At 36.5% G+C, this 12290-nt stretch overlaps 1 protein-coding gene across 1 annotated transcript in view; it reads right to left on the reverse strand.

The window, feature by feature from the left end:
- Positions 1-12290, reverse strand: part of DAPP1 (dual adaptor of phosphotyrosine and 3-phosphoinositides 1) — an 85092-nt gene that overhangs the window by 25431 nt on the left and 47371 nt on the right. Inside the window, exons 2-3 of the mRNA XM_079153858.1 lie at positions 4078-4200; positions 1053-1186 (exon numbers count right to left, since the gene is read on the reverse strand). Coding sequence (XP_079009984.1) covers positions 1053-1186; positions 4078-4200 — 257 coding nt within the window. The remainder of the gene's footprint in view (positions 1-1052; positions 1187-4077; positions 4201-12290) is intronic.

A 12290-nucleotide genomic window follows, 5' to 3' on the forward strand; every position in this document is an offset into this window, starting at 1 on the left:
CCCCACTTGCCATTTGTTTATGAGAATAAACTGCTGGTTAAATAGGGAAGTAATTTTCAGGGCTGGCTGGGAGAATTTATGCCAGGGGAAAAAACAAAAAGAAGAAGAAGATTAGAGTTTCCACTTTATAGATTAGAACATTTTATTATAAACCTGGTGATGTCAGTATAAAACAAAGCAACCATTCTGTGGTTTCCATTGTGCTTTTCATGTTACTAGACACTGCATGATTCATATCAGGGTCTATCCAGGCCACATAAATAGCAGAAAAGGAAGAAGCTAATGATGACATCTCCTCCCGCACACAGAAGTTAGCAGAAAGCCCACTGGCAAGTTTACCAAGAAAGCAAGTACTTAACAAGTTTATGGTACAGGCCTTAATTAAGTTTAGAGATCCCCTTGTGCTGTAGCTTTGTCTTGTGCCAGACTTTGATTTAACTGAGATTTATCACCATTTAGGCCAATAAAAATGTGAATCTATGTCACAGACATAGAGGTGGACTTTTACTTATTTTCTTTAAATAGTATGGACAAACGAGTTGGATAATTCCATTATCAGGATGGCATGTGTTATGGTTTGCTCTTTCATCTTGAAATAATATTTCAAAGGTCAAATAACTGTTCATAGCTTATGCTATGGTTTGAATGCGGTTGGTCTGCTCTGACACTTATGTTGAAATTTAATCTCTATTATACTGTTTGGAGGTGAGATAGGTAGGATCTCTTAAAAAGTGATTAGGATTCTGCTCTCATGAATGGATTAACCCATTTTTATGATTAGTGGATTAATGAATTAATGGGCTAATAGATTACTTCAAGAATGGGTTTGTTTATGAAAACTGATTTGGCTAGGTCTCTCAGTTTCCCTGACTCTCACCATGTGATGCTTTCTTGCCATGTCATGACCCAGCATGAAGTTACCATAGCCAAGTCAATGTTGAGGACACGTTCTTGAACATTCAGAACCATAAAGTATATAAGCTTTTTTTTTTCCAACAAATCACCCAGTCCCAGGTATTCAGTTATAACAATAGAAAATGGACTTAGCTTACCTGTCTCACTCCCAATCAAAGGTTGATTTGCAAAATGCTTGACAAAATCCTTCAAAGATGAGTATTCATTAAAGCCAAATTTAAATGAATATCCAGTATATTCAACATGAAAGTGTTTGACAGAGTCTTTGGCCCTGAAAGGAAAAAAGAAGTGCTTAGTGTTATTTGACAACTGAATATCTTTTTGAAGGCAAACATGGTCTTGGGTATTAGCATCACCATTAACATTTTTTAAGAACTAAAGATACAGTTCTTAAAAATGCAGTCATTGAGATCCTTGACAGTTTTAAAGATCATCAGTAATTTCTTTTGGCATAGTATGCTCTTTTCAACTTTTCACTCTACTGGAAGACAAGAGACAATTCTCCCTACCTTCCTAGGGCTTATTGAAAGTCCTTGAACATTAGTCCTCTAAGGGATGTGAGTTAAGAAGGTCAAGGAATAGAGATGATAGAAATGGTGCTTAGAGGGGCTGGGGATATAGCTCAGTTGGTAGAGTGCTTGCTCATATGCATAAGGTCATGAGTTCAATCCCCAGCACCACACGCATACAAAAAAAAAAAAAAGAGAGAAGAAATGGCACTTAACATCATCACTTTATTCTCTGTCCTTAGTCTTCCTCTTTTCCTTCTCTGGGATCAGTCAGAATTCTGCTTCTGTCAATTATTTGAGCCCAGTCCTTTTCCTCTCTTGTCTGTTTCACTGCCTACTGAGTAAAATATCCAATTTCCTACATTGTCATTTTCTTCTTCATTTGGAAATGAAGTAGAACATTAAGTAATATATATCTGTTCCCCATCCTATCTTTCTAGCCTCATCTCCTATTTATTCCTATTTATGGGGCTCATGCCCACACTCCAACTTCAGTGTGCATCGGGATCACCTGCAGGACCTGTTAAAACCAAGATTGCTGGGTCTCTCTCCCAATAATTTATTTGTAATTTTTCATGAAAAAGAAATTCATATATGCTATCTGTGCATAAGAGCTTATGATCCAATTGTTCAGATGAGACACACATAAGTGGAAAATTAACATTCTTTGATATAATAATTCCACATGTGTTTTGAGATTTTTTTTTTTTTTTGGATACATTCAATAAAGCATCAGCACTAACCATCTGATGGACTTTTAACATGATTAGCAATTGGAATCTTGCTGCCACCTGAGTGGAATTCCATTTTTGTTCTAATAATTTCCCCATCCATGTTATTTAGAAAATTTATAAACAAAATGTGGCAGGGTAGCATGAGAAATATTGATGAATGTGCATTTTTTCTCTTCAACTTTCTAACTGCTCTCTGCCTATTCCCCCTATTCTCTTCAAGCAGACCTCAGATTCACTATTGGGGAATGAAAGTTTAGCAGGCAGCCTTATAAGATGGCCCCAACTCCAAACCCCTGGAGCACACATACCTTGTTCCAATTATCCAATCAAAAGCTACTCTAGATGTGATTGTGAAGGACCTTTGCAGGTAATTAAGGTCTCAAATCAGTTTACTTAAGATGGTAAGATTACCTGGGTAGCCTTAACTAATCACATGAACTCTGTGGAATCAATTATTTTCTCTGTTCATAAAAGAAGAAACCAGAGAGACATGCCCTGGCTGGCTTGGAAGATAGCAACACCCATGTTATGAATTGCCCACAAAGGCCAAGTGGCATGGAACTGTGAGAGCTTCTAGGAGTTGACATTTGTCCCTGACTGACAGCTAAAAGGAAAATGGGAAACTTAGTTCTGCAGCAACAAGGACATGAATGAGAAAGAAGGAGGGAAGGAGAAAAGGAGGAGCCACATCCTCATCCAACACCTTTATATCTACCTGGCAAGGACCCTGAACTTCTGGAGACTCCAACCACGTTGTTTCTGAACTTCTAACCTACAGGAATCGTGAGATGACCCATTTATTTTGTTTTAAGTCATTAAGTATTTTAGAAATTTATTTGTAGCATAGAAAAAAATACAGAAAGTCTTAAGCCCAAAGAGAAGATAAGCAAATATGTTAATTCTGGGCTTTTAAGCTTCTAAATAACTTGTCATTAGTTGTTTAGGGAAATATTTTTGTGACAAGTCATGTCCTCCTGTCAAAAAGAGAGATTAAACACAAGAAACAAAAAACAAACAGAAGCTGTGACTGAACTGGACAGAAAGGAGGACTCAACAGCCCAAGAGAGTACAGACACTACTACTGAGTTAGTAACAAGGAGGCATGGGCCAGGTAGAGCAGGAGAGAAATGGAAACCTTCCCATGCAGGATTAGCTTAGAGGACTTCACTGTGAAGAGAACCTGTGACTTTCTTCCTAGGGTGCATAAAGCTGCCATCAGACAGTCACACAATGGCAGTTTGAGATCAATGTGAGTGAATGAGGGAAATTTGTGGGGTCCTCACATGCCAGCCTAACCTATGGAGATCTGCACAAGAGTCCAAGAAGACTTCTCTGTATCAGTAGAAGCGAGTGTAGAGGCTGATAGGAACCAGGCACCTGATTACCATGAGCTGTGTCAGCCTCTCTGATCTGGGATGCCAGCCAGGAAGAAGCAGGTGGGGAAGAGATATCCCAAAAGGCCTGAACAACCACTGCACAGCTGGGTGTGCCTGGGAAGACTAGATTCTTACCATTTGGAAAATGGAGTCTCAAGAAAGGAAGTCAATCCATTTGGAATAGTGGAAAGGACACTAGGTCAGGATTCAGGGATTTGGATTGTGGTGCTCTTTCTGTCATTGATTTATTAGATGCCATACATTCCACCCTTTTGGGCTTCTTGTTCTTCATCAGCCAAGTGAATGGTTGGGGTTAAATAATTCCTAAAGTTTCCTCCAGGACATCATTTTCCTGCCAGATGGAGCAGGGATTTTTTTTTTTTTTTTTTTTTTTTTTTAATAGTCTCACAATTCAGAGTTTGAGATCTAACCTGGTGGCCCAAAAGGAATCAGGGAATTTTGTTATCTGGCAATTTGAGTGATGAGAAAGTCAGTAAATGACAGATGGGACCATGCTGAACTCAGAGTCCTTAAACACCCTACCTCACGGAGAGAGAGTACAGTCCAGTCTGCTCATTGCTGTCTCTCAGAAGGTAGCTACCGTCCCGTCCATTGGAGAGGAGAAGAGCCTCAGCTGCATGACGTGTGAGGTTGCCATGGTACCACCTAGAAAGGAGAGAACAGCACTTTCACGCAGGGAAAACCATGGGGTGACTTCTTCACTGGGCTTCCCTCTGAAGATTCCTTAGCAATTTGCTTTCCATCATTGGTAGGCCAGAGACCAAGCTCTCAGCCCAATCAGGACAAGGCTGAAGCAGAGAGCAGAGTTAGCTAATAGCAGCATGTTATGGGTTGAAGTGTGTCCTGAAGAGTCACATGTGGAAGCCCTAACCTCCAGTACTTCAGAATGTGAAGTTATTTGGAGATAAGTTCGTTATCAAATTAAAATGATGGCATTAAAGTGGACCTTAATCCAATGTGACTGCTGTCCTCGTATAGAAAGAGAAACTTAGGAGATAGCCTCATGGATCTCAGAAGGAACAATCTTATTATCACTTTGGTTTTAAACTTCTAGCCTCCAGAAATGTGAGATGAAAGGCTGGTGTTGGGTAAACCACTGAGTTTGTGATACTTCATAAGGCAGTCTTATCAAAATAATAGAGTATTGATTTATGAACAGAAACTTTTAGAAAGTCCAATTCAAAACAGCCATAGAAATAGGCTTTGACCAATTTTCTTTCTTTATTTTGGTCTCTGTCTCTTATTCTCTATTTTGCCAAGTATGGCACCATTTCATGGGAAAACCACTAAGCTACTATATCACAGTCCATAGTCCTGAGTGAAATGAAATCAGTTGGAAGGAATTCTGATGTTTTATAGTGAGCACAGGTCCATTAAATATTGTGTTAAACTGACAAATATCTGAAGAGATGGGACAGTCCCAAGGAGATTCAAATTCATCTGTGTGTGTGTGTGTGTGTGTGTGTGTGTGTGTGTGTGTGTTTTAAACTGATCTTTGTGTTTTAGAAATGGTAACATGTATCTATGGTAAAAGAAAAAAATCCAAATAATTCAAAAGAACACATGGTGAAATTAAAGCATTTTTCAGTCTTGAGATGCAGTCCCCATTTCTTTCTCCAAAAGATACCAATGCTAATCATTTTCCTGGATTTCCTTCTACGATCTAGTCTGTGCCTCTAGTTGGCATTCAGGTCTGTCCCTCCACTACTAATTCTATGGGAATAAGGACATTCTAGGACACTGCTTGACATTTTGTTCTTTTCTTCTATGTTCTACTAATGACAGGCCTTTCGCATATTTTTAAAGGAATTGTTGTGACAGTCCAGTGTGGCAACTGGAATTGTAGCCCCCAGAATCTCATTGCCCAGGTCCTAAGCCAGGTGATACCTATTACTAGCAGCAAGACCTAGGGCAAGTTACTTTATCAACATGAGCCTCTCAGTTTCCTCGTGTCCAAAATATGATAACTAATAGTTGTAGCTTGTAGGCCAATTGTGAGAACTGTACATGTCCACACAGGTGGAGTGACTGACACAGGACTGGTAGACAGCAAGAATCAGGAGGTTAGTTACTATCATCCAGCCATTGAGAGTCACAAAGCCATAACTTGCCATTTACCCTCTGTGGTGTGATTTTATTTTTGTCCATATATATATATATATATATATATATATATAATTTTTTTTTTTTTTTTTTTTTTTTTTAGTATTACAACTGCTCAAGCAGCCAATTTTATTGGTATTGGTATTACAAATAACCTAATGTTTTTACAGAAAGCCAATATTTGAGTAACTCATCATTTTGTCTTAAGGTTTTCAGTTTCTAAACTGGCATTATTTACATCAAAAATACTTTCAAAAATTAGAGCATAATAACTGTTAAAGTCATCAATTCATTTTGTGGAAGGTACAGATAACAAACACATCTTTGGAAATGCAATGCTCCTGCAAACAAATTCCCAACTCACAAACACAAGTCTCAGAAATCTTTTATTTATGACAGTTACACCCATTATAAGTGAAATTCAGTTCTTATCCTTTCATTAACACTGAGGGAAAAAGACAAAGCTATTGTTGAACCTCATTAAAATAAATCCAGAAACAACAAATCCACTCTAAAGGTTTCAAATTCTTTTAACTCCAAGGTAAACCCCACAGGTACTTTTGGGTTCCCTTTTCAGTTCTCCCTACAAGTTTGACAATTCATCAAAAGCAGCAAGAACTTTTTCACTACTGTAGACAGAATCACTTAAAGGGTTACTTATCTTTCTCCAAGCATTAAAATGCCCTAAAAAGGTAAAGTAATAAAACAGGACCATAATATAGGCAAAAATTAAATGTTAAATCATTTTGCATAAGACAATAAATGATTACTGAAGAAACAGTTTACAAATCTATTTTGTTACTACATTTACACTAAAGTCCAGTTCTCACTGAATATTTAGTGAAACCATTTCAATTTTTTGTCGACCAGCTCTTGTAGGTCCCAAATAATTTGCTTAACATGACTCAGCATAAATATCTTTCTCTTTTACAGACTAAAACCTAGTCCCAAGGAAATTGTGTTAAGACTATATATATATCTTCCTCCAACATTATCTAATCTTCACAGCATAGTGTAAAAAAGCCACTTCAAATCTTGTTTTAGAAACAGGCACAGAATATACTTTTTTAAGAAAAAAAAATTCTCATTCCCTTCCTTACCCAAACAAAACTATACACCTTATTTTGGTTAGATGAAAGACAGTCTTACTTAAGAGACATTTCACTTAAGCTAGCTAATACATGAACATTATTCCATCTGATTAATCACTCTGAAATAAGATTGTTTTAAAGTTTCATTAAAGCCAAGAGATAAAATCGTCTGAATTGTACATAGAACTAGGATGAGTCAATACCTATCAAAGATGATTTTTAAAAAAATTTTAAGCTAATAAACTGCAAAAATAATTGTAAGAGAAAAATATATAAAGCAAAATAGTTTGTGATTTCATTGTCCTTCCCTAATTGTTACTGAAGAAAAAGAGTTTGTAATATTTAAAAAGTGTAAGTCGGGTTAACTGTCTCCTGTCCTAACTTTAAACAATAAGTAAAATTAAAGGCTCATTTCTTTGGACACTTGCATTTAACATTTAATAGTCACTCGTGCAACATCCAAACATAAACCTAAAATGGACCACAGAGACAGCAGTGCTGTAGGACAGTAGTGAAATGCACAAAAAAATTCTTGCAGATGCGTCTTGTGCTTTTCTATCAGTGCATGAAGAGTGCAAGTCCACTGCTACTCATATGTTCCAAAAGCATTAACACATCTAATCAACCAAACTACTAAGGAAAAGACATTACCTTTCTAAAGTTCATTCACAGTTGAGACCCTTAATTTGCTTTCATTTTATGCAATCCATATTTTATTCCTAAATATCATAAAAGCATATGCTAATTTCTTAAAGCTGGAGAAATAACAAAGAATGTAGAATTGTGCCCAACTCATTTACCAGTTTGTAGTTGTTAAGATTGTTTTAGGCCCTTAGATTCAATTCAAAGTAGATTAAAGTGTTACACTTTACCTCAAATATTCTACTACCCTCAGAATGTTACCTAAGACCTCTTTAAGACTGAGGACCAGCAAATACTGCCTAATTCACCGTAAACCACACACAAGTTTTCTGTTCCCAACCAATTTGACAACTACATGCATTGAGACTCAAAAGAACACAAGTGTTCACAGCCTTCTTATTGCTTGTGGCCCAAGTGTCAAAGTGAAGTCACCTCCAGAAGGCAAAATATAATCACTACTTGCAAATTCTCACAGTGGCCAAAGGGATATAGCACAAATAAAAAGATCAATAGAAGGGACAAGTCACCAGGAAAAAACAGGGGAGGGGAGACCTCAATGGCTTCCTGGCCAGTCACACCAAGAAAAAGGACTAACAAACTTTTTAAAAATGGCACTCAACAGACTGGCCAATAAGGAAAAATACCCAACTACCTGCAGCAAATATATATTCAGGGCCTCATTGTTTTCCTGGACTAAAGGACTAAAAAGTCTATGAGGAGGGGACAAAAATCACACACACAACCGCAACTGATTTCTGCACTCGATCTCTTTCCCCAGAGCTCCCTTGGCCAACGACTACTCAGATAATGCAGACACCTTATGAAAGTTAATTCTTTTAGATTGTGCTTTCAAGCTACTAATATATACAGATCATCCCCTCTACTAATTACAGAAGACCCAAGGAAAATGTAATCTCTTAACTGGTGAGTTCATTAGTCTGGGGACCAGAGTGAGAGATTCTATTATGAATACTTTTCAAGACAAAACCTCTGTGTTTTATCATAGTGTTTTTGTGTGTGTGTTTTCTTTTCTGTACACTTCTTTGTACTTTATACTAAAGTCTGAATAACTCTTGCTGGTAGAAGCCAACACTTAGTCCCATGTATGAGAGTTAACTTCATTCTTTTCACTAGCTATGGACTATTTCAATAATAAATGCTATTTTGTCACAAGGAGACTAGCTGACAAGAAATGAATAATCAACCATTCAGGACAAATGTATAGCTGCCTCATACAACTGACTGTAGCTGTATGCACTCTGGGTTACCTTCCTATTAAGCAGTCACTTCAGAGTGGCTGGAGTTCTGCAATGATACAGCACAGAAAGGACCAGATTCCCAAACACTGGTCTTTAAAGTGAGAAAAATGACTTTAGATTCACTGGATTGCTTGGCAATCATACTTAGGGAAAAATAACTTTATTCAGGGTTAGAAAATGCTTGGTAATGGCCTTATATATATTAGAATATGCTTAGACTTGATGCATCGTATAGCACTCAAGGATTGATACATCTTCTACAATGTCCTTCTTATACTCTGCCCAGCAACTATAGCTATCTTTTCTTTTCAGGGCACTTTTTTCTATAATACTAATCTATCACCAATTTTAGAATGTGCAATCCAGAACTCTACTTTGAAAGCATGGGACAAAGCTTGTACTGCTCATTTGCAATCTGCCACCTTCTGACAGGCAGGCAGACTTCAAGAGTAATTCAATTCTAGGAAGAAAAAAGAGGCTGAGAAGGCCCATCTTAAGCTCATTTTTAGAATTTTCTGGCAACTATACAAATGCACTTTAAAGTTTTAGGACATAAGAAATAAGCAACTAAGGTTAAAAAAAGTGTTGTTTCTCTAAGACAGTGTTGTTTCTCTTTTTACATAAAGGTAAAGAATAACCTCCAAACAAAATAATGATCTATCTTTATGATACACATGAACCCCTTCCCCCAGGATAGAAAAAAGTCAAGATCATGAGGAAGTGTTAATGAATGCAACTATGATTCATATACAAAGAAAACACTGCCTCAGAGAATACAGAGGCACAATAGATGTCAATCAAAACAATCTGAGCAGAGGTCCACCTGTACAAAAATAAAAAGCCAACAGAGGTAACATAGTTAAGACCAACTCAGCAAAAAGTCTAATTTTTCTAATTGATTTTGCCCTACTTACTAAGTTAACTAAATGCTGGAGTTAAAAAAAAAAAAAAAAAAAAAAAACAAGAAACCTAAGAGAATAGATAAGTAAAGGAATAGGAAATGAAATGATTTAGTGCACACAGACCTTAACTTTCCTAGAGAACACAATATGTTGAGTTGTAGAAAGGAATTTAATTCCTATAGTGGATGAATGTCATTCACTTAGAATCAAATTGACATTACAAAGTATTAAAGCCTTCAAAAGAAAGAGTATAACCTAATCTTATAGCATAAAATTAATTCTGCTATATATCTTCATTATCTGTATTTACTAATGGATATTTAATACAAAAATAAAGGTATTCAAAGCTCAAAAAAGCAAGCAATTTCTACAATGTCTTTCTTTGATAGCACCGGGAGACTTTATCCTTTATATACTACTTCAAACAAACAATTTTAATCAAATTTCACCCATGCTAACAGAACTATTAGATTCTCAGACCTCTCCAAATGTTCATGTCTCCAGAGGGCATCCCTATTTGAAATCCTAAAACCATTTGTTTGCTATTTCTTACACATATTTTTTTATTCCTTTCCATTTAATTCAGATAATAGGTAGTTGAGGATAACAGAGTCAAGGGACCCACAGTCCAGGCCAGTGATGACTGATGACAAAGGACAGATGGATAACTACACAGGTCACGTCTATGTGATGAACTAAGTTCTGTTAAAGAGATGTGTAGAGCATGCAAAAACTCTATTCTGGCAGTGAAGGACCTTGTCATGAATCTCATAGGCTGTGATGTCCCTATGGCATGAAATTTTAGCCTGAGTGATAAAGAATAATCATAAGTACAATCTGTGGAAGGAAGTTTCTACATAGGTGTTCAAGATATCTGTTTCCTAAACCTCCATTTCTTAATGCATGTTCTTTAGCATATTTCCTCTTTGGGCAGAGCTGTTTTTATTCAGTTTAAGAAATGTATTTGTTAGCTGATAGAAATGGCATGAAAAGCATTTTATTAAAAACCCCACTGAGTAGTTTGCCAGAGCAGTCCCACTCATTGGACCGATTCTCAGACAAGTTCAAATCTTTTGCTAAAAAATGCTTTCAAAGCACAGCTGGAAGAATTACAAGGGAAGCCATAGTAAACCTCAAGTTCAACTAAAGCCAAAATGATAATTCTTCTTGGTACATACATAAATCTCTGCAAGGTCACAAGTTCTCAAATATATTTTGCCAATAATTAACCTCAGGATGAACATTTCAGCATAAGATCTAATTGGAGCCAGTAGATCACTTATTTGAAAAAAATATTAAAACAAAATTTTAAAGCAAAGAATTTGCACTTTCCTTTGAATTTCTTTTTTTTTTCCCTTTTGTGTGTGTGTGTGTGTGTGTGTGTGTGTGTTGTGTGTGTTTGTGGTGCTGAGGATGTTCTACAAAGGGATACTCTACTGCTGAGCTATACCCTCAGTCCTTTTACATTTTATTTTGAGACAGGGTCTTGCTAAATTTTTGAGTCTGGTCTTGAATTTGTGATCCTCCTGACTCAGCCTCCCAAGGTTCTGGGATTACAGGTATGTACCACCACTTCTGTCTTTTCAAGAGATCTGCATGAACAGAATTCTAAAATTAATTATAGCCTGATGACAATTTTTACTAAGAATTTTTATGATAATCTTTTAAATAAAATCATAGAAGATAAATACATAAGAAACACTTGAGTACAAAGCAAGAGTCACCTTGGAAAATCCTCAGAGTGTTAATTTCTAGGTGGCAGCTTTGCATCAATCAATGTTGCCATGGAATATGGGGCCAGGGCAACCTAATATGGAACTTGCCCCGGAGCTGAGTACACATGGCTATAGCTATGATGCAATGAGAATTCTCATTCCCCAAACAACTCTCCCACTAAAGTCTCAACTTTCCCTTTTAGTTGATTGAAAATTTTCTTTCTGAGAACACTTCGATGCACGTCAGGGAAGTGGATATGGACTCAAATAACATGGCACGTCCTTTGATAAGGATGGTTTGAGTCTGTGTGCATAAAGAACAAAAAGTTAAAGTAGAGTTAAGTTTGTAGCATTCCCATAATCAACTCTCTGTACCTTCAAATTGTTTCAGATCTGTACAAATCCTTGTGCAAAGTGTTGTGCTAGGCAGGTAAGGGCATAAAAATGAAAAAGCCCAGATAGGGCTTTAAGAAGCCATTAATTTAATCAGTAGTAAAAGAAAAGTACTTTGCAAACTATATCCAAGAAGGAACAAAATACGCAAAGGATGTCCTAGGAAGAATGATCAAAACTAGGTTCCTTGAAAGAGCCAACATCAAAGTATGTCTTGAAAAATATTACATGATCTTTGAAGTATTACTTTTTTTTCTGATTATAAGGAAAATATAGTAAAAATTAAAATATATAAATGGAAAGAAGAGAAAGTGAAAACCTTTCATAGAAAAGGAAATACATACTTCAAATAAAGTTTCACTACTAATCAAGTAAATATAAATTAAAACTGCAATATAATATTTTCTTTATCCACCAGATTAGCTAAAAGAGAAGGATTAGACAGTACTAAATGTTAGAGAAAATTTTGGGGTAATGGAGATTATCATCCATTATTAGTAAGTATGTAGCTGGGAGGAGAATTTCACACATCTCCCATCACTGAACCTAATGTACCATTCTACTTCCAGTGTCTGCCTAATGAAGCACTCACATTTAAGCAGAAGAAAATATGAACAAATGTGTTCACTG

This window comes from Sciurus vulgaris, assembly GCF_902686455.1.
Source record: "Sciurus vulgaris genome assembly, chromosome: 9".
NCBI lineage: Eukaryota > Metazoa > Chordata > Mammalia > Rodentia > Sciuridae > Sciurus > Sciurus vulgaris.